A 23,068-nucleotide genomic window follows, 5' to 3' on the forward strand; every position below is an offset into this window, starting at 1 on the left:
TGTAGAACAGGGGGAGATCATACAAACTCCACTCACTCACTCTGTAGAACAGTGGGATATCATACAAACTCCACTCATTCACTCTGTAGAACAGGGGGAGATCACACAAACTCCACTCACTCACTAGGTAGAACAGGGGGAGATCATACAAACTCCACTCACTCTGTAGAACAGGGGGAGATCATACAAACTCCACTCACTCACTCTGTAAAACAGGGGGAGATCATATAAACTACACTCACTCACTCACTCTGTAGAACAGGGGGAGATCATACAAACTCCACTCACTCTGTAGAACAGGGGGAGATCATACAAACTCCACTCACTCTGTAGAACAGGGGGAGATTATACAAACTCCCCTCACTCACTCTGTAGAACAGGGGGAGATCATACAAACTCCACTCACTCTGTAGAACAGGGGGAGATTATACAAACTCCCCTCACTCACTCTGTAGAACAGGGGGAGATCATACAAACTCCACTCACTCTGTAGAACAGGGGGAGATCATACAAACTCCACTCACTCACTCTGTAGAACAGGGGGACATCATACAAACTCCACTCGCGGAACGGTGCCCGAGTTGGGAATCTAACCCAGGTTCGTTTTGACTGTGGGGCGACATCGTGGCCACTGCCTTTCCACCTGTATGTCTGAATACAAATACAAAGATCCCCCGTGTAGCCTTTAACCGACTGTCGGGGCAAGTGCTGCTAGCGAGTAGCAGCACCTACGAAAGCCGGCACGGCGCACGAGCGGGTGGGTGGCCAGCACCACGCCCGGCCGCCTTTGTCTCCCCAGTGGCGATGTTTACTGCACACCGCACCCAGGTACTCATTTGAGGCCGAGTCGACCTAGGGGAAGCCCATGACCCGGTTCAAATAAGCGTCACTGGGTGTTGGCCGTTTAGCGGGAATCGAACCCAGGTGGCCGGGTTCGTGGCGTATGTATTAGTCAAATAATGAAGGCACCTTTATTAAAAATAATAATAATATAAGACGTTCGAATTTGATCCCCGTGCAATGTAACTCTTGAAGTACTTAGTAATTTTTTTTATTGTGGCCAGATCGCGCGCGCGCGCGTGTGTGATATCGTCAGCATAAAGTTGCTTTCCTGTTATTTTCTGTTGGCATGACGTGTGTGTGGGGAGCGGTGGCGCAGTGGTTAGCGCACTCTGTGTGTGTGTGTGGGGAGCGGTGGTGCAGTGGTTAGCGCACTGTGTGTGTGTGAGGAGCGGTGGTGCAGTGGTTAGCGCACTGTGTGAGTGTGTGTGGGGAGCGGTGCTGCAGTGGTTAGCGCACTGTGTGTGTGTGGGGAGCGGTGGTGCAGTGGTTAGCGTACTGTGTGTGAGGAGCGGTGGTGCAGTGGTTAGCGCACTGTGTGTGTGTGTGGGGAGCGGTGGTGCAGTGGTTAGCGTGCTGTGTGTTTGTGGAGCGGTGGCGCAGTGGTTAGCACACTGTGTGTGTGAGTGGGGAGCGGTGGTGCAGTGGTTAGCGCACTCTGTGTGTGTGTGTGTGGGGAGCGGTGGCGCAGTGGTTAGCTTGGTGCCCTACGACCCCAGCCACCCGAGTTCGACTCCTGCTCACGGCCACCACCAACAATGAGCCTGAAATGCGTAAACCTGGCGCAGTGTGCGTGCGTGCGTAGTAAACATCACCACTGGGGAGACAAAGGCGGCCGGGCGCGGTGCTGGCCACCCAACCCCATCATGTGCCACAGCGGCCGGCCTCCACAGGTGCTGCTCGCTAACAGCACTTGCCCCAGCAGTCTGTCACAGGCCACACGGGGGATCTTTGTCCTTTGTGTGTGCGTCCGTACCCGTGGACATTGCAAATCGATTCCGTTGCTTCATTTACAAGAAGCGCTGACGGCGGAGCGGATTTTCGCGGAGTCCTCGGGATGGCCATGGACTCGCGGTCCGGAAAGCGTGAGTTCAATTCCCGGATGTGGGGCAAGCTCGCGTCGAGGTGCCATCGTTTCCATCGTGGTCGCGGTGGTAACAGCCCAGTGGCCTTCACGGCAAGAAAGGGGGCCCTGGGTTCCATTCCCACACCCGGGCGTCTGTCTGCACGTGGCGATGCGAGCGTGTGACAGGGGGCTTGGATAAAAAAAAATAAGTGTGAACACTTCTCTCTGGGGACTGTCGTTTTTAATGGGTGGAGAACGGACAATGATAATGGACTGTAACATGATGACAAGTCTGGCTGTCGGTTGATGAAGCTGGTTGTCATTACCGGCGAAACGTCGTACTCAGGTTGTAAATGTTGTGGCTTGGCTCTCCAACACACCGGTGTGGTGTACTAGTACACTACACTATACACTACGCTACTATACACTACCATACACTACACCGCTATACACTACCATACCACTACACACTACTATACACTACACTATAGACTACTATACCACTATACTACTATACACTACACTACTATACACTATACACTACACTACTATACACTATACACTACACTATATACTACACTATACACTGCTATACCACTACACTATACACTACTATACACTACACTATACACTACACTATACACTACTATACCACTACACTATACACTACACTATACACTACTATACCACTACACTACTATACCACTACACTACCACTACACTATTATACACTACAATACACTTGACTATACACTACACTATACACTACTATACCACTACGCACTACACTACTATACACTACACTATACACTACTATACACTACACTACTATACACTACACTATACACTACTATACCACTACACACTACACTACTATACACTACACTATACACTACTATACACTACACTACAATTCACTACACTATACACTAGTGCTGTACTAGTGACGAATTGGCACGTTCTGCTTACATGACAACCCTTGCTAGTTGGCTGTGTCGGGTGGTAGCGAGTCTTTAACGACACAACATTTATATATTGCGCAACACAAAAAACCCTTTTTATGGATGATGACAAATGTATATTATTCATAACCCATGGCACCTGGGTCTGTCCTGCGACCTCCTGCACCTAGCCTGGCACAGCAGTCAACCCATGGCACCTGGGTCTGGCACAGCAGTCAACCCATGGCACCTGGGTCTGTCCCGTGACCTCCTGCACCTAGCCTGGCACAGCACTCAACCCATGGCACCTGGGTCTGTCCCGTGACCTCCTGCACCTAGCCTGGCACAGCTGTCAACCCATGGCACCTGGGCCTGTCCCGTGACCTCCTGCACCTAGCCTGGCACAGCAGTCAACCTGGAACTGTCCCGTGACCTCCTGCACCTAGCCTGGCACAGCAGTCAACCCATGGCACCTGGGTCTGTCCCGTGACCTCCTGCACCTAGCCTGGCACAGCAGTCAACCCATGGCACCTGGGTCTGTCCCGTGACCTCCTGCACTTAGCCTGGCACAGCAGTCAACCCATGGCACCTGGGCCTGTCCCGTGACCTCCTGCACCTAGCCTGGCACAGCAGTCAACCCACGGCACCTGGGTCTGTGGTGGCCACTTCACGTGGTGGCCTCAAAAGTGCACCTAGCCTGGCACGAGCTCCGTGGTGACGTGCGCTCACCAAAAGAGAAACAACGTACATTCTCTGTATTCCATAATAGGTATAATATATATATTTGTGGGGGTTATATCACGTCAATATGAATGTGTCGTAACCCTCCACCACCCGACACAGCCAGCAAGGTTTGTCACGTAGACAACGCGCCAATAAGTTACCACACCAGGGTGTGTTGGAGAGTAAAAATGCACCTAGCCTGGCACGGCGCGTTGTTCACGTGACAAACCTTAGCGGCCGTGTCGGGTGGTGGAGGGTTACGACAACACGTGTACGATGACAAATGCTTGTTGTTCATGTATACTTATGCGATCTATCCCAAATAACCTTTATTATAAACTAGCTGTACTACCCGGCTACGCCCGGGGCTTGGATTAACCACGCCCGGCCGCCTTTGTCTCCCCAGTGGCGATGTTCACACACCACAGCAGTTACTCGTTTGAGGCTGAGTCGACCTAGGGGAGGCCCAGAAGCGGTTGAAATAATCGTCACCGGTGGTGGCCGTGAGCGGGAATTGAACTCGGGTCGCGGGCTCGTAGCGCGGCGTAGTGCTAACCACTACACTACAATGCGTTAAGCTTCCACACACACACAGACACACACACAGATTACACACACACAGATTACACACAGATTACACACACACACAGATTACACACACACACAGCACGCTAACCACTACACTACAATGCGTTACTCTTCCACACACACACACAGACAAAGATAAAGACAAAGATCCCCCGTATAGCCTTAACAGACTGTAGGGGCAAGTGCTGTTAGCGAGCACCTATGAAGGCCGGAACGGTACACGAGGGGGTGGGTGGCCAGCACCACGCCCGACCGCCTTTGTCTCCCTAGTGACGATGTTTACACACCGCACCAGGTACTCATTTGAGGCTGAGTCGACCTAGGGGAGGCCCGGGACCGGTTCAGATAATCGTCACTGGTGTTGGCCGTGAGCAGGAATCGAACCCGGGTCGCCAGGTTCATAGCGCAGCGCGCTAACCGCTACACTACCGCTCCCCACACACACAGACACACACACATACACACACACAGATTACACACACATACAGCACGCTAACCACTACACTACAATGCGTTACGCTTCCACATGCGCGGGTCATGTGACAGATTTGACGTCACAGCTCACTTGCCGTGCAAAAAATAAATGCATTATTGAGCTCCCCCCCCCCCCCAAAAGAAAAGTATATTTTTTTAAAATCATTTTTGCATGTTGTATAGTCTGGAAAGTACCCACATGGCAAATTTAAAGTTTGTTGCATGTCAGGAAGTACGCTAAACATTTTGAACAGACACACATATTCACAACTTTGCCTTTTTATATATACGTAGATCATAGTGGTCGCGAAAGCTTGGCACGTGTTAAACCAAATGTAATGTTAATAGCTTCAAAGAGTCTCTCAACTTGTTCGCCCTTATTGTCCAACGCTGTGCCTCGAACCTTCACCAGGAGGTCTCCAGAGGCCGGAGGCAGAGCGGATTTCTTGTGGATATTGTGCAGGCTCGGTCGGACTTAGGACTCTTGGTCCGAACAGGCGACTTGACATGCGGGCCGGGGTTTGTTCGTATCTCTGAAAGTTCGTAAGTCGAACGTTCGTAAGTCGAGGAGTCCCTGTAATAATGATGATCGTATATAGCCAGGGGCGGAGCCAGGATTTTGACTTTGGGGGGCGGGGGGGGCTGACTTCAATATTCTGAGATATCTCAGTGTGTTTATGTTTCCCAATGGGCGCCACAAATGTATCAAACAAATTCCATTGGCTTTGAACGCGGAGTTTATTAATAGGTTCGGAGCCGCTGAAGTGGCTAAGTTCGAAAGGCTGCCGCTCAAGCAGCCTGCAGGGCAGCACACAAGGTGGCAGCACAAGGTGACAGCACACAAGGTGGCAGCCTGCAGGGCAGCACACAAGGTGGCAGCAGCCTGCAGGGCAGTACACAAAGTGGCAGTCTGCAGGGCAGTACACAAGGTGGCAGCCTGCAGGGCAGCACACAAAGTGGCAGTCTGCAGGGCAGTACACAAGGTGGCAGCCTGCAGGGCAGTACACAAAGTGGCAGTCTGCAGGGCAGTACACAAGGTGGCAGCCTGCAGGGCAGTACACAAAGTGGCAGTCTGCAGGGCAGCACGAGGTGGCAGCCTGCAGGGCAGTACACGAGGTGGCAGCCTGCAGGGCAGCACACAAGATGGCAGCCTGCAGGGCAGTACACGAGGTGGCAGCCTGCAGGGCAGCACACAAGATGGCAGCCTGCAGGGCAGTACACAAGGTGGCAGCCTGCAGGGCAGCACACAAGATGGCAGCCTGCAGGGCAGCACACAAGGTGGCAGCCTGCAGGGCAGTACACGAGGTGGCAGCCTGCAGGGCAGCACACAAGATGGCAGCCTGCAGGGCAGTACACAAGGTGGCAGCCTGCAGGGCAGCACACAAGGTGGCAGCCTGCAGGGCAGCACACAAGATGGCAGCCTGCAGGGCAGCACACAAGGTGGCAGCCTGCAGGGCAGCACGAGGTGGCAGCCTGCAGCATTTTGCAGCAGCCGGATATCCGGTTATCCCGATTACCGACTTTCCCAAAACTTCAGGGGGGGCTAAGCCCCCCCAGCCCCCCCTGTGGCTCCGCCATCATCATGCTGCAACTCCACCACTCATGATCATCCACTGCTGGATGATGATAATACATCATGATCATCAGCAGACATGGCCAATCCACTGCTGGATGATTATAATACATCATGATCATCAGCAGACATGGTCAGTCCACTGCTGGATGATTGTCTTTCACACATCCATCTCGGACGAATTCCATTCCTTGGCTTCCACTCCGTTTTTATGTTTTAGGGGCCGTTCATAAATGACGTCACGCACCTAGGGGTGGGGGGTGTGGTCAGACATTTGTGACGATGTGTGACGAGGGGGGGGCGGGGTTTGAGAAATGTGACGTCACATCAAAATGCGCAACTTTAAATAAATATAGACAACACGTTCTACGTAATTAAATAGACTTTTTTAAATAAATGTTTTCTCCTACAACATCAGAGTGCAGCGCCACATTAAATACGCACTACAATGACAATAGTTTAAAGCGATTTGAAGCATGTTTTAGTTTTTTTGGGGGGGGCAGAGCTTTGTGACGTCTTCTTTGAGGGGGGCGGAGCTTTGTGACGTCATATTTGAAGGGGGGGGGGTCTGACTGTTGGTGACGTCGTGTGGCGAGGGAGGGGGGGGGTCAAAAATCGTCCAAAATCGCGTGACGTCATTTATGGACGGCCCCTTACCGTCATCCTGTTTTGGTAATGTAAGCCGTATTATTACTACAATGTACATTTAAATTCTCAGTCTAAAAGTCTAAGTAAATTTTAATGAAGATTCAAGTAAATTTTCTCTAAACCAAAAAATTCTTTGCCAATATCATTTTGTGAATTTCCTCTAGCGGTCATAGTTTCCCTTTACTCTATATTTAAAGCTGTAATAGTCTGTGACTAATTTGTGAAGCTTCCCAAATCTCTAAACTCCTCTGGGAACTTCCACGGATTTCTATTGTAGTGGGGGGCGGGGTTGGGGGGATAACGGTCGCAAAGTGGGGGGGGGGGGGTTCGGAGGGAGAAGAAGCCTCATGATTGGCCGGTGGGGACGTCGGGTGTTTCGATTCCTCGTCCTCCCATTGGGCAATGCGAGAGCGGGGAGGGCGGGGGGTCTTCCTTAATGCAGCGTTGCGATTGGCTGCCGGGCTGGGGTGATTCTGGGTGGGGGAGGGGGCTATTTGGTAGGGAGGGAGAGGGGGGAGGGACGATTAGCCCTATGGTAGTTAGTTATATACGTGCACTATACGTTAAAATTGTATACTTTTAGTGTAATTGTTATACAATGTGCATTATATAGTGTTGCAGCTCTGTCATTGCGTCTCTTTTCTAATATTAGGGGCCGTCCATAAATGACGTCACGCACCTAGGGGGTGCGGGGGGGGGGTCAGACATTTGTGACGAGGGGGAGGGTGGGTTTGAGAAGTGTGACGTCACATCAAAATGCGCAACTTTAAATAAATATAGACAACACGTTCTACTTAATTAAATAGACTTTTAATAAATGTTTTCTCCTACAACATCAGAATGCAGCGCCACATTAAATACGCACTACAATGTGACAATAGTTTAAAGCGATTTGAAGCATGTTTTATTTGGGGGGGCAGAGCTTCGTGACGTCATATTTGAGGGGGGGTCTGACTTTTTGTGACGCCGTGTGACGAGGGAGGGGGGATCAAAAATCGTCCAAAATCGCGTGACGTCATTTATGGACGGCCCCTTAGTGTTGCTCTGTGAGTCTATGGGTTTCCATGTGAGTGAGTTTATGTGTGAGTCTATGGGTTTCTATGTGAGTCTATGGGTTTCTATGTGAGTCTATGGGTTTCTATGTGAGTCTATGGGTTTCTATGTGAGTCTATGGGTTTCTATGTGAGTGAGTTTATGTGTGAGTCTATGGGTTTCTATGTGAGTCTATGGGTTTCTATGTGAGTCTATGGGTTTCTATGTGAGTGAGTTTATGTGTGAGTCTATGGGTTTCTATGTGAGTGAGTTTGTGTGAGTCTATGGGTTTCTGTGTGAGTCTATGGGTTTCTATGTGAGTCTATGGGTTTCTATGTGAGTGAGTTTATGTGTGAGTCTATGGGTTTCTGTGTGAGTCTATGGGTTTCTATGTGAGTCTATGGGTTTCTATGTGAGTGAGTTTATGTGTGAGTCTATGGGTTTCTATGTGAGTGAGTTTGTGTGAGTCTATGGGTTTCTGTGTGAGTCTATGGGTTTCTATGTGAGTCTATGGGTTTCTATGTGAGTGAGTTTATGTGTGAGTCTATGGGTTTCTATGTGAGTGAGTTTGTGTGAGTCTATGGGTTTCTATGTGAGTGAGTTTGTGTGAGTCTATGGGTTTCTATGTGAGTCTATGGGTTTCTATGTGAGTCTATGGGTTTCTATGTGAGTGAGTTTATGTGTGAGTCTATGGGTTTCTATGCGAGTGAGTGTATGTGTGAGTCTATGGGTTTCTATGTGAGTCTATGGGTTTCTATGTGAGTCTATGGGTTTCTATGTGAGTCTATGGGTTTCTATGTGAGTGAGTTTATGTGTGAGTCTATGGGTTTCTATGTGAGTGAGTTTGTGTGAGTCTATGGGTTTCTATGTGAGTCTATGGGTTTCTATGTGAGTCTATGGGTTTCTATGTGAGTGAGTTTGTGTGAGTCTATGGGTTTCTATGTGAGTCTATGGGTTTCTATGTGAGTGAGTTTGTGTGAGTCTATGGGTTTCTATGTGAGTCTATGGGTTTCTATGTGAGTCTATGGGTTTCTATGTGAGTGAGTTTATGTGAGTCTATGGGTTTCTGTGTGAGTCTATGGGTTTCTATGTGAGTCTATGGGTTTCTATGTGAGTCTATGGGTTTCTATGTGAGTGAGTTTGTGTGAGTCTATGGGTTTCTATGTGAGTCTATGGGTTTCTATGTGAGTCTATGGGTTTCTATGTGAGTCTATGGGTTTATGTGTGAGTCTATGGGTTTCCATGTGAGTGAGTGTATGTGTGAGTCTATGGGTTTCTGTGTGAGTCTATGGGTTTCTATGTGAGTCTATGGGTTTCTATGTGAGTCTATGGGTTTCTATGTGAGTCTATGGGTTTCCATGTGAGTGAGTTTATGTGTGAGTCTATGGGTTTCTATGTGAGTCTATGGGTTTCTATGTGAGTCTATGGGTTTCTATGTGAGTGAGTTTATGTGTGAGTCTATGGGTTTCTATGTGAGTCTATGGGTTTCTATGCGAGTCTATGGGTTTCTATGTGAGTGAGTTTATGTGTGAGTCTATTGGTTTCTATGTGAGTCTATTGGTATTTATGTGAGTCTATGAGTTTCTATGTGAGTCTATGGGTTTCTATGTGAGTCTATGGGTTTCTATGTGAGTCTATGGGTTTGTATGTGAGTCTATGGGTTTCTACGTGAGTCTATGGGTTTCTATGTGAGTCTATGGGTTTCTACGTGAGTCTATGGGTTTCTATGCGAGTCTATGGGTTTCTGTGAGAGTCTGTGGGTCTCCATGTGAGTGAGTCACTAGGTCTGTATTTAAATCCGTGGGTCTCTATGTGAGTCTGCGGGTCTCCATGCGAACGAGTCTCTGGGTCTCTGTGTATGGAGTCGGTGAGTCTCCGTGTGAGTCTATGAGAGAGGAAGGGGAGAAAGGACGTCCTCCAGCCTGGGCTTGGACAGGGGGCAGAGAGACAGATACCACAAACCAATAACCACCCCTACCGCAGTGATCCGTCACCACCACCGCCACAGTCACCGCTACCACCACCGGCTGTCAGTGCGAAAGGTTTGCACAGACACAAAACACGTAAGCACGGACCCACAATGCCGTCCACTTGCCAATATCAACACACGCGTACGTACGTACTGGCAAACGCACACGTACTCCACTCACGAGCGAAGATTAAAGATCCCCCGTATAGCCTTAAACAGTCTGTTGGGGAAAGTGCTGTGAGCGAGCGGCACCTGTGAAGGCCGGCACTGTGGCACACGAGGCGGTGGGTGGCCAGCAACCACGCCCGGCCGCCTTTGTCTCCCCAGTGGCGATGTTTACTACACACCGCACAAGGTACTGATTTGAGGCTGAGTCGACTTAGGGGAGGCCCAGGACCGATTCAGATAATCGTCACCGGTGTTGGCCGGGTGCGGGAATCGAACTCGGGTCGTAGCGCAGCGTAGCGCTAACACCTACACTACCGCTCCCCACTACGTACACACACACACATAATGATACACAATGATACACACGCATACAGATACACACACATAATAACACACAATGATACGCATAATGATACACAGACATAATGATACAGACATCAAGATACACACAAAGATACACGCATAAAGATACACACAATGACACACACAGGTAAAGATACACACAGATAAAGATACACAGATAAAGATACACACAGACAAAGATACACACCCAGGTAAAGATACACACAGATAAAGATACACATACAGATAAAGATACACAGATAAAGACACGCAGATAAAGATAAACACACAGATAAAGACAGACACACACACACACAAACACACACATACACACAAACACACATACACACAAACACACACACACAAACACACACACACATACACACAAAAACAAACACACACACAAACACGCAGTGTTCAAGGCATCACTGGAACACACACACACACGCAGGGTTCAAGGCATCACTGGAACACACACACACACACGCAGTGGTCAAGGTATCACTGGAACACACACACACACACAAACAGTGTTCAAGGCATCACTGGAACACACACACACGCAGTGTTCAAGGTATCACTGGAACACACACACACACAGTGTTCAAGGCATCACTGGAACACACACACACACACAGTGTTCAAGGCATCACTGGAACACACACACACACACGCAGTGTTCAAGGCATCACCGGAACACACACACACGCAGTGTTCAAGGCATCACTGGAACACACACACACACACAAACAGTGTTCAAGGCATCACTGGAACACACACACAAACAGTGTTCAAGGCATCACTGGAACACACACACACACAAACAGTGTTCAAGGCATCACTGGAACACACACACACACGCAGTGTTCAAGGCATCACTGGAACACACACACACACAGTGTTCAAGGCATCACTGGAACACACACACACACACACGCAGTGTTCAAGGCATCACTGGAACACACACACACACAGTGTTCAAGGCATCACTGGAACACACACACACGCAGTGTTCAAGGCATCACTGGAACACACACACACACAGTGTTCAAGGCATCACTGGAACACACACACACACACACGCAGTGTTCAAGGCATCACTGGAACACACACACACAAACAGTGTTCAAGGTATCACTGGAACACACACACACACAGTGTTCAAGGCATCACTGGAACACACACACACACACAAACAGTGTTCAAGGCATCACTGGAACACACACACAAACAGTGTTCAAGGCATCACTGGAACACACACACACACAAACAGTGTTCAAGGCATCACTGGAACACACACACACACGCAGTGTTCAAGGCATCACTGGAACACACACACACAGTGTTCAAGGCATCACTGGAACACACACACACACGCAGTGTTCAAGGCATCACTGGAACACACACACACACAGTGTTCAAGGCATCACTGGAACACACACACACACGCAGTGTTCAAGGCATCACTGGAACACACACACACACAGTGTTCAAGGCATCACTGGAACACACACACACACACGCAGTGTTCAAGGCATCACTGGAACACACACACACAAACAGTGTTCAAGGTATCACTGGAACACACACACACACAGTGTTCAAGGCATCACTGGAACACACACACACACAAACAGTGTTCAAGGTATCACTGGAACACACACACACACACAAACAGTGGTCAAGGTATCACTGGAACACACACACAAACAGTGTTCAAGGTATCACTGGAACACACACACACACAAACAGTGTTCAAGGCATCACTGGAACACACACACACACACAAACAGTGGTCAAGGTATCACTGGAACACACACACACACGCGTTGTTGACTTGGGTATGAATTTGAGACCCTACATTTTGGGGGTCAGGCTGAGGTCACAGCTGACCCAGGCTGTGTGGTGCTGAAGTGGACAGCTCCAGCCTCCAAACGTGGCTGGCTGGACGTGGTCGAATGTCGCTCTGGGTTACGGGTGGGAGAGGAGTTCATAATGTTCGTGTCGGTGACACTTAGCCGGCAACCCTGGGAGTCTGGGTTCGACACCTGGGACTGGGTGTGTCTCTGTCAGGAGGGGGGTAGGGGGGTTAATAATGGCCATGTCAAGGGCTACTAAGCCGGCACCACTGCGACGATGGGTTCAAGTCCTGGGTCACTCTCTTCGAGGATTCATGATGGTCATGTCGGAGACACTGAGCCAGCATCGCCGATATTATAGGATCGAGCCCTGCCACTGGTTGTCTCTCTAAGGAGGTCGCTGTGGTTAGGAAATGTTAACTACCTCGCCTGGTGTACAGGAGGCCGTGGGTTCGATCCCGACCCTGACGCCTGCTGCTGTATATTTGGAGTTTGCGTGTCTCTCATCATCATCATGGTGGTTAGGAAATGTTAACTACCTCACCTAGTGTACAGGAGGTTCGTGAGTTCGATCCCGAGTTTGCGGTGTCTCTGCCCGCGGTCGAGTGAGTCTTTCTCCGGGTCTTCCGGTTCTCCCCTCCACATTTATAATGAACGTCACCACGGCGTTTTGAGTGTTTGGAAGGGAGTGTGGGACAGATGGAGATTAGTCCACACTCTGCTGTGCCGCCTTCTCCTGGCTGATCCTGGGGTATGATCCACCAACCCTCGCTGCCTCCTCGCTGCTGGATTACAGGCAGTCACGTGCGTAGCCAATCTCAGAAGTGATGGTGGTGGTGGTGCACGTACTGTCTGTATGTTGAACTTCTTTCGCGCCGTACACAGCCAACCGTGCTAATAGGATGTGTTGGTGGGGGGGGGGGGAGGACAATAAACTAAAACACACAAAGCAGTTCTAAAGAAATACGTTTTCAATCCAGATGACGATCTAAAAGGGCGTAGCTTTCCAGTAGCTTCCTAATGTCGGAAGGGAGAGCGTTCCAGACGGCATTTGGTAGCCAATGGTGAGGTTGATTCTGATAGTTGGGGTGGTCGTGCGAACTGTGGTGGTTGTGGTGATGACGGTGGTGGTGGTGGTGGTTGACTCGGATTCTGGTAGTGGGTGGTGGGATGGTGACCGTGGCGGTCGTGATGGTTTGTGATGGTATTTTTTTTATTGGTGATGATTATGGTGGTGGTAAAAGTGGCAGCAGTGGTGGCGATAATTGCGGTGGTGGTGGTGGCAACGGTGGTAGCAGTGGCGATGATTGTGGTGTGAGAGTGGTAGCGGTGATAATTGTGGTGGTAGTTGCGGTGGTGGTGAACGTGGTAGCAGTGCCGGCGATAATCATTGTGGTGGTAAGTTGCGGTCGTGGTGGTGGCGGTGGTGATGATTGTGGTGGTCGTGGTGGTGATGATTGTGGTGGTGGTGGTGATGATTGTGGTGGTGGTGGTGATGATTGTGGTGGTGGTGGTGATGATTGTGGTGGTGGTGGTGGTGGTGGCGGTGGTTGTTGTGGTCGTAACAGCGGTTTATGGTCACGGCGACAGCTCCGTGAGCGGCGGGAGTAACGCTCGCCACGATCATCACCACGGAGGGGGGGGGAGACAAAGGCGGCCAGGCGTGCTGACCCCACCTCCCCCACCCGTGAGCACGTGCCTTCCGCTTTTTAATAGGCGCTCACTAACCGCTCTTGTCTCCTTGCTCTATGCAGCTAAATGATGCCTTTGTCCTGTGTGTGTGTGTGTGTGTCTTTTGTGTACGTACGTGGGCGCGTGCGCGTCTGTGTGTCTCCCCTTCAATCATCCTCTGTCCGCCTTGCTGCACACTGACACCATTGTGGTGCAGGCCCACAATAAGGTGGGGGAGACGGGGGGGGGGGGGGGGAGGACGCAACCGCTTTGGAAATCTGCGGAAGCCGCGAAATTCCTGCCTTGGGACAATTCTCTTTCCCGGGGGGGGGGGGGTGGGGCGGGGGGGTTATTCGAGGGTAGAGTTAGGGGGTCACGGAGTGGCAGAACTGAGGCTTACGTACGGTTAGGAGTCGTGGTTGATGATAGCAGGGGCTGGAGTTAAGAGTTGGTCTCGCTGGTGGTGGCAGTAGTCGTGGTAGTCAAGAGGAATGTAGCCCACCGCATGCCCCAAGCAGCTTCTGTGCGGCCGGATAGAGGGGTGCGGCTCTAAACGGGCGCGGCACGGGCTAGAGAAGAGATGGAGTGACGTGGTACAGGAGGACGTGGAGCTGAGTGGACTTGCCGACGACCGGTACCAGCGGTGTCAAGATCGGCCTCTGCGGAGGAGGAGGCTCGTGAAGGACGCTGCTGGGCAGGTGGAGGCAGTCGCCCTCCAACAACAACGGAGGGCGGAGGAGCGACGCTCACAACAACGAGCGGAGCACCGGGCGGATAAAACGCAGCGAGTTGGCACATTGTGGGGCACGGCTGGTGGTGCATCTGCCGGTCATCTCAGTCAGTCAACCCGTGGCACCACCTGGGTCTGTCCCGTGACCTTCTGCACCTAGCCTGGCACAGCAGTCAACCCATGACACCACCACCTGGGTCTCTCCCGTGACCTCATGCACCTTGCCTGGCACAGCAGTCAACCCATGGCACCACCACGTGGGTCTGTCCCGTGACCTCCTGCCAGCTGCGAGGGCCTTCAACACTTCACGTGGCCTCAAAGTGCACCTAGCCTGGCACAAGTGCCGAGGCGACGTCACCGCCACTTAGTGGCGAACGGGCGGCTGGTGGTGTTGTTGTTGTTGGTGGTTGTGGTGATATAATTTAGGCCTCGGATTGTAAATGTTGTGGATTTGCTCTCCAACACACAACCGGCGAGCTGTGCCCGTAACGAAGTGGCACGTTCTGTTCACGTGACAGACCTTACGAATTGGCCGTGCCGGGTGGTGGCGGCCGATTTAACGTCGCACAACATTTATATTTTGCGCGATCTTACCCCACGAAAACCTCTCATCATGGATAATTCAGGAGGTTTGGTGTTTGCGACATTCTGATTGCGAGTATACCGATGTATAATTATTGTTATTCCTCGACCCTTCGCACGGCCCGAGTTTCCGCGCTTGGTTGGGTGTCCTTGCCCCCCGCACCTCCGATTAGCAACGGTTGGCCGCGTATGGTGCGAAAGAAGTTCAGCGCGCGTTACACGTGCGCGTTGCATATGCGGCGTTGCGTGAAGCCGCCCTGGGGGATTGGAAAATTCGATTCGCTTGTTCCGCCTCACGGCCGTCTCAAGGCTGTCCGTCTAGAGGGTCCTGCCAAGTTTACAGCGGCGACGGGATTTTTTTGCCGTGAGTCGCGATTTAACCCAAATCCCTGAACCCCTCGGCTCGCAACGTCACCTGACCGTGGCGCTTTAACCCAAATCCCACCGCCAGCCATCCATTCTCGACCCCTGACCTGCGCCCACGACCCCTTGACCCTGACGCCCGACCGCAGTGGCTATGAGATGTTGACTACCTCGCCTGGTGTGCAGGAGGTCGTGGGTTCGATCCCGACCGTGATGCCTGCTGCTGTATATTTGGAGTTTGCGTGTCTTTCTCTCTCTCATCACCACGGCGGCTAGGAGATGTTGACTACCTCGCCTGGTGTGCAGGAGGTCGTGGGTTCGATCCCGACCCTGACGCCTGCTGCTGTATGTTCAGAGTTTTCTGGTCTCTCTTCCCGTGGCCGCGTGGATTTTTCTCCGGGTTTTCCCCTCCACATTTAGAATCAAACGTCACGGCGTTTTAGAGTATTTGGCTGCTACGTAAAATAAATAAAAAAAATCCACATGATAAGCTATCATTTGTGATAGCTTATCACAAACGATGTCGCGTCTGACATAGAGCTTAACAGGCTTGGTGGACATTACCCGGTAAATCAAGACAAGTTTTGTTGATTAGTACTCATTGCTTCTTTCGGTAAAGTCACGTAGTTAGAAATAAAATAAAAACAAATCACGACGTTTCGATCGGAACACAAGCGACCTTCATCAGGTGTCACCGATACAGCAGGATAACCGCTGACATATTTGTTGATTCGTGTTTTTAGTTTAGCCTGCCAGCCTGGGGGTGGGTGATGTTGCTGCTGGGTGGTTTTACCCAAGGTTCGAAAGTTAGGGCTTGATAGTTAGGGTTAGGGCTAGAGGGTGAGGGTTAGGGTTAGAGGTTAGAGTTAGAGGGTTAGGTTTACCGGGTTAGGGTTAGAGGGTTAGGGCTAGAGGGTTAGGGTTAGAGGGTTGGGGCTAGAGGGTTAGGGTTAGAGGGTTAGGGCTAAAGGGTCAGAGGGTTAGGGCTAGAGGGTTAGGGCTAGAGGGTTAGGGCTAAAGGGTCAGAGGGTTAGGGTTAGAGGGTTAGGGCTAGAGGGTTAGGGCTAGAGGGTTAGAGCTAGAGGGTTAGGGCTAGAGGGTTAGGGCTAGAGGGTTAGGGCTAGAGGGTTAGGGCTAGAGGGTTAGGGCTAGAGGGTTAGGGTTAGAGGGTTAGGGCTATAGGGTGAGGGTTAGGGTTAGGGCTAGAGGGTTAGTGTTAGAGGGTTAGGGCTAGAGGGTTAGAGCTAGAGGGTTAGGGCTAGAGGGTTAGGGTTAGAGGGTTAGGGCTAGAGGGTTAGGGCTAGAGGGTTAGAGCTAGAGGGTTAGGGCTAGAGGGTTAGGGCTAGAGGGTTAGGGTTAGAGGGTTAGGGCTAGAGGGTTAGAGCTAGAGGGTTAGGGCTAGAGGGTTAGGGCTAGAGGGTTAGAGGGTTAGGGTTAGAGGGTTAGGGTTAGAGGGTTAGGGTTAGAGGGTTAGGGCTAGAGGGTTAGGGCTAGAGGGTTAGGGCTATAGGGTCAGGGTTAGAGGGTTAGTGTTAGAGGGTTAGGGCTAGAGGGTTAGAGGGTTAGGGTTAGAGGGTTAGTGTTAGAGGGTTAGGGCTATAGGGTTCGGGCTAGAGGGTTAAGGTCAGAGGGTTAGAGTTAAAATATTAGGGTTAGGGTTGGTGTAAGAGTACATCAGTGTCGTGTCTAAACTAAACTAAAACTCAACTCTTTTTTTATTTTACCAGGTAAGGCCCACTGAGCTCTCCAGCTGTATTTTAAGGACGCGACCGGCCACAACAAGTGAAAGCCCAACCAAAGTGGGCTGAGCGCGTGGACATTTTACGGCGGCCAAATAATCTTTAAACGCGCTGCGATTCTAAACGTGGCGTGAAAAACCGGAGGACCCGGAGAAAAAATCCACGCGACCACGGGGAGAGAGAGATAGAGACACCGCAGACTCCAAATACAGAGGCACGACTTCAGTTTGGTGACTGAACTCACCGCATTAGTGAAGTGAATCTCGTTCAACTCCCGTGCCATCGGTAGCTCCACGGACACTCGCAGAGCTTCCGCAGATTTCTATTCTCATGGCGCACCGAGATGGCTCCGATCCAGACCCAAATCTCCTTACTACCTCCTCGCTCTGATCCCTTTTTACCCGGCTCACGCAGACAAAGGTACCCCGTGTAGCCTACGCAGACCGTTGGGGCAAGGGCTGATCGAACCCACGACCGCCTGGACACCAGGCGAGGTTGTCAGCATCTCGCCACCGCGGCGCCCTTAACACGTGTCAGTGATGACGACGATGATGACGACGATGATGATGACGATGATTCTGTGGTCCCCGCCTCATTAGTGGTAGTGAATCCCGTTCAACCTCCGTGTCATCGATACTCCACGGATACTCGCAGAACTTTCGCCGTGATGGTGGTGATGGTGGTGATGGTGGTGATGGTGGTGATGGTGGTGGTGATGGTGGTGATGGTGGTGGTGATGGTGGTGATGGTGATGGTGGTGATGGTGATGGTGGTGATGGTGATGGTGGTGATGGTGGTGATGGTGGTGATGGTGGTGGTGGTGATGGTGGTGATGGTGGTGATGGTGGTGTTGGTGGTGGTGATGCTGCGGATGGTGGTGATGGTGGTGATGGTGGTGGTGATGGTGGTGGTGATGGTGTTGTTGGTGGTAGCGGTGATAGTGGGGATGGTGGTCATGGTGGTGGTAATGGCGGTTGCAGGAAAGGGTGGTCCTGCACAGATGCCATATTGTATGTCGATTTGCTACAGCAGAGGTGTAGGGAATTCCAACAAGACCTACATCTCTGCTTTATTGACCTGGTCAAGGCCTATGATACCATCAGTAGGTCTGGGCTCTGGGTTGTTCTTCGTGCTTTTGGAGTCCCTGACCCCCTGCTCACGATCATTAAGGACCTTCATGATGGTGAGCGGGCCCGGGTAAAACTACGTGGCCGGAAGTCAGAGCCATTCCCTGTACACCTTGGGGTGCGGCAGGGATGTCCTCTGGCTCCCACATTATTTAACATCTATTTTGACCACGTAGTTCGTGAAGCCTTCAGTAGCTGTACCGGAGGAATTTCCATCTGGTACAGATACAATGGGAGGCTGATCGATGCCCGGGTGCGGTCAAGGGATGGCTCCCTATTGCTCAACCACGTTATGTATGCTGATGATTTGGTAATTGCTGCTCACTCAGAGGAGGAGTTGGAGACGCTGCTGCTGAGACTGGAGCGTGCCACTAAGAGGTGGGGCCTTACCATCAGCCCCACCAACACTAAGCACCTGCCTGGGTATTTTGTACCATCGGACACTCCACCCCCACAACTCCCAATCGGTGATGGGGCAGTTGTGGAGAGAGTGGAGAGTTTCCCATACCTGGGCAGTGTGCTTATGACTGGCTCCAGTTTAACGGCAGAGGTCTCACTCCGAATCAGTCGAGCGGCAATATCTTTTCATCGGTTGCGTAACGCTGTGTGGAAGCTACCTGGTCTGTCGCTTCGCACGAAGCTTCAGGTCTTCTCGGCCATGGTCATTCCCTCCCTTCTCTACGCTTGCGAAACGTGGACCCCCCTAATGGAACATCTCCGCCAGTTAAAAACATTTAGGCTAGCCTGCGTACGATCAATCCTGGGTTTAACCAGGCTGGATTGTGTGAGGAGTTCACAAATCCTCGAAAGATCTGGATAAAGTCCCATCGGTGAGCTCCTCCGGCAGGCAAGGCTGCGTTGGCTGGGTCATGTAGCCCGCATGCCCAATCACTGCATGCCCAAACAGCTTTTGTTCGGCCGGATCGAGGGGGCTAAAGGGCGCGGCACGGGCTAGAGAAGAGATGGAGTGATGTGGTACAGGAGGACGTGGAGCTGAGCGGACTTGCCGATGACCGGTATGAGCGGTGTCAAAATCAGCCTCTGTGGAGGAGGCTCGTGAAGGACGCTACTGGGCAGTTGGAGGCAGTCGCCCTCCAACAACAACGGAGGGCGGAGGAGCGACGCTCACAACAACGAGCGGAGCGCCGGGTGGCTAAAGCACAGCAGGTTGGCACAGTAGGGGGCACAGGTGGTGCATCAGCCAGTCATCTCGGTCATCTCAGTCAGTCGACCCGTGGCACCTGGGTCTGCCCCGTGACCTCCTGCTCGCGGGCGTTCGACACTTCACGTGGCCTCAAGGTGCACCATAGCCTGGCACAAGCGTCGTGGTGACGTCACCCCGTGTGTGGACTCATCTCCGTCTGTCCCTTCCGCGTGATGGGGTTGAGCGCGTTGGGGGGTGGGGGGTACACTGCAGAGCTTTGGTTGTTGCAAATGACACGTCCAAGTTTGAAGAAGTCTGTGAGCCAATGTGGTAGCTCCAGGAGCAGCGCGACTCTCCTTACCGCGCTGCTGTCCGCAACGTGGCGGTGCTGGCGCGCTCCGAACTGCCTGGCTCAGGGCCCCCGCTTGTGTGTGGCTCCTCGGTGATGGGGAGAGGTGCGAATGGCACGAACGTCAGTGCTTAAATAATTAACTGTGTTAGGTTTTACTTATTTAGTTTCTTGCACCAGGGTAAGCCCGCGCCCCCCCCCGCCCCCCCCCCCCCAAACTGAACTGCTGTGTTGTAGCTCACTTCGTGGAAGTTTATCGAGGCCAAATTCCTCTGAACATTATACAAATTGTCATCACGTTAAACATTACCTTATCTGACGCAACTATCTGTCTAGATGTCCGTCTGCTTGCCTCTGTGTATGCCTGCCTCTGTCTGTCTCTCTGTCCGTCTCTCTGTCTGCAAACCTACCTGGCTATCTCTCCATATGTCTGCCTGCCGGGTCTATCTGTCTGTCTGGCCCTCTCCTTGGCTGTTTCCCTGTCTCTCTGTCTGTCTGTCTGTCTCTGTCTGTCTCTATGTCGGTCTCTCTCTCTGTCTGTCTGTCTCTGTCTGTCTCTATGTCGGGTCTCTCTGTCTCTCTCTCTCTCTCTGTCTGTCTGTCTGTCTCTCTGTCTGTCTCTCTGTCTCTATGTCTCTCTCTCTGTCTCTCTCTCTGTCTGTCTCTTCCTCTCTCTGTATGTCTGTTTCTCTGTCTCTCTCTCTGTCTGTCTCTCTGTCTGTCTCTGTCTGTCTCTATGTCGGTCTCTCTCTCTCTGTCTCTCTCTGTCTCTCTGTCTGTCTCTCTGTCTGTCTATCTGTCTATGTCTGTCTCTATGTCTCTCTGTCTATCTCTCTGTCTCTCTCTCTGTCTCTCTCTCTGTCTGTCTGTCTCTCTGTCTGTCTCTCTGTCTCTCTCTGTCTCTCTGTCTGTCTCTCTGTCTGTCTCTCTGTCTGTCTTTCTCTCTGTGTCTCTGCCCTCCCGCCTGCCCATCTGTCCTATCCTCCCCCCGGCTGTCTCCGTCTCGCCCGTTCAGCCCCCCACACACACCACCACCCCCCCCCACACACACCACCACCACACACACACACACCACCACACACACCACCACCACACACACACCACACACACACCACCCACACACACACCACCACCACCCCCACACACACCACCCCCCACACACACACCACCACCACACACACACCACCCACACACACATAACCCACACACACACTACCCACACACACACCACCACAACACACACACCACCACACACCACCACACACCACCACACACACCACACACACACACCACCCCCACACACACCACCACACACACCACACACACCACACACACACACCACACACACACATACCACCACCCACACACACACCACCACCACCCCACACACACACCACCACCACCCCCACACGCACACACCACCACCATACACACACACCACCCCCCACACACACCACCCCCCCCCCCACACACACCACCCACACACACACCACCACCACCACACACACACCACCCACACACACACCACACACACACCACCCCCACACACACACCACCACCACACACACACCACACACACACCACCCACACACACACCACCACCACCCCCACACACACCACCCCCCACACACACACCACCACCACACACACACACCCACACACACACCACCCACACACACATAACCCACACACACACTACCCACACACACACCACCACAACACACACACCACCACACACCACCACACACACCACACACACACACCACCCCACACACACACCACCACACACACCACACACACCACCCCCACACACACACCACACACACACACACCACCCCCACACACATACCACCACCCACACACACACCACCACCACCACACACACACCACCACCACCACACACACCACCACCACCCCCACACACACCACCACCTCCCCCACACCCACCACACCCCCCCCAAAACACGAAATCTGTCACGCGTCGAGTCACTGACTCACAGCGGACCCGGCTGGTGATGTGGGCTCAGCCCTTCCCCGCTCTAATCGCTCCTCTTACCAAAGAGCGAGGTCAAATCTCACGCCAGCCCCTCGCGTCCTGTCGCGTGGAGGGTGGGTGCTGTGTGTGTGTGTGTGGGGTCACAGTGCCACAGGTTACTAGGATTCACCGGTCACACACACAAAAAACCCTAAACAGACGAAATGACTTTTTATTTATTTTTGGTGATGGGCTGGGGTGGTCGTGGTGGTGGTGGTGGTGGTTACGTGGCGTCAATATAAACGCTGTGTCGTTCAGCTCGCCACCACCCGCCACTGTGAGCGCAGCCAAACGCCCGCTCAACAACAACAACAAAGGCAACAACAACAACAACTGAGCATCGGGACACGGGAGCCCAGAGAGATGGGGAGAAATCCTCTTGCGCCCCCCCCCCCCCAGAGCCCCCTCTGCCTCCCCCCCTCTGCCCCCCCCTGCCCCCCCCCCTGCCCCCCGTGAAGACGCGCAGAGCGCCGTGGGTTTGACTTCTCGGGCGCCTCGCGGTTTTGCCCTGAGCGCGTGGTGGGTGGCGAAATACCTCCATCCACTGTTGTGTCACCTGCAGCAATGCACTGACGCGCTCGCGCGCGTGTGTGTGTATATACGTGTGTGTGTGTACGTGTGTGTGTGTACGTGTGTGTGTGTATGTGTGTCTGTGTGTGTATATACGTGTGTGTCTGTGTGTGTATACGTGTGTGTGTATGTACGTGTGTGTGTATGTACGTGTGTGTGTATGTACGTGTGTGTATGTACGTGTGTGTGTGTACGTGTGTGTGTACGTGTGTGTGTGTATGCACGTGTGTGTGTATGTATGTGTGTGTATATGCGTGTGTGTGTGTGTATGTACGTGTGTGTGTATGTGTGTGTATATACGTGTGTGTGTATATACGTGTCTGTGTGTATATACGTGTGTGTGTGTATATACGTGTGTGTATGTACGTGTGTGTGTGTGTATACGTGTGTGTCTGTGTGTATATACGTGTGTGTGTGTGTATACGTGTGTGTGTATACGTGTGTGTGTCTGTGTGTGTATGTACGTGTGTGTGTGTCTGTGTGTGTATGTACGCGTGTGTGTGTCTGTGTGTGTCTGTCTGTGTGTATATACGTG

At 51.9% G+C, this 23,068-nt stretch overlaps 2 protein-coding genes across 10 annotated transcripts in view; both read left to right on the top strand.

Moving 5' to 3' along the window:
• LOC142906368 (uncharacterized) overlaps positions 1-14,111 on the top strand; it is a 28,475-nt gene extending 14,364 nt beyond the window's left edge. The window contains exons 4-5 of the mRNA XM_076054025.1: positions 10,617-12,085; positions 12,166-14,111. Of these exons, the coding sequence (XP_075910140.1) occupies positions 10,617-12,085; positions 12,166-12,200 (1,504 nt within the window). The 3' untranslated portion in view covers positions 12,201-14,111. The remainder of the gene's footprint in view (positions 1-10,616; positions 12,086-12,165) is intronic.
• LOC116956244 (long-chain-fatty-acid--CoA ligase 4-like) overlaps positions 1-23,068 on the top strand; it is a 98,987-nt gene that overhangs the window by 24,571 nt on the left and 51,348 nt on the right. The gene's annotated exons all lie outside the window — the stretch shown is intronic.

The sequence above is a fragment of the Petromyzon marinus genome, chromosome 64 (assembly GCF_048934315.1).
Source record: "Petromyzon marinus isolate PM22_M1 ecotype Great Lakes invasive population chromosome 64, UKy_Petmar_22M1.pri1.0, whole genome shotgun sequence".
Taxonomy (NCBI): domain Eukaryota; kingdom Metazoa; phylum Chordata; class Hyperoartia; order Petromyzontiformes; family Petromyzontidae; genus Petromyzon; species Petromyzon marinus.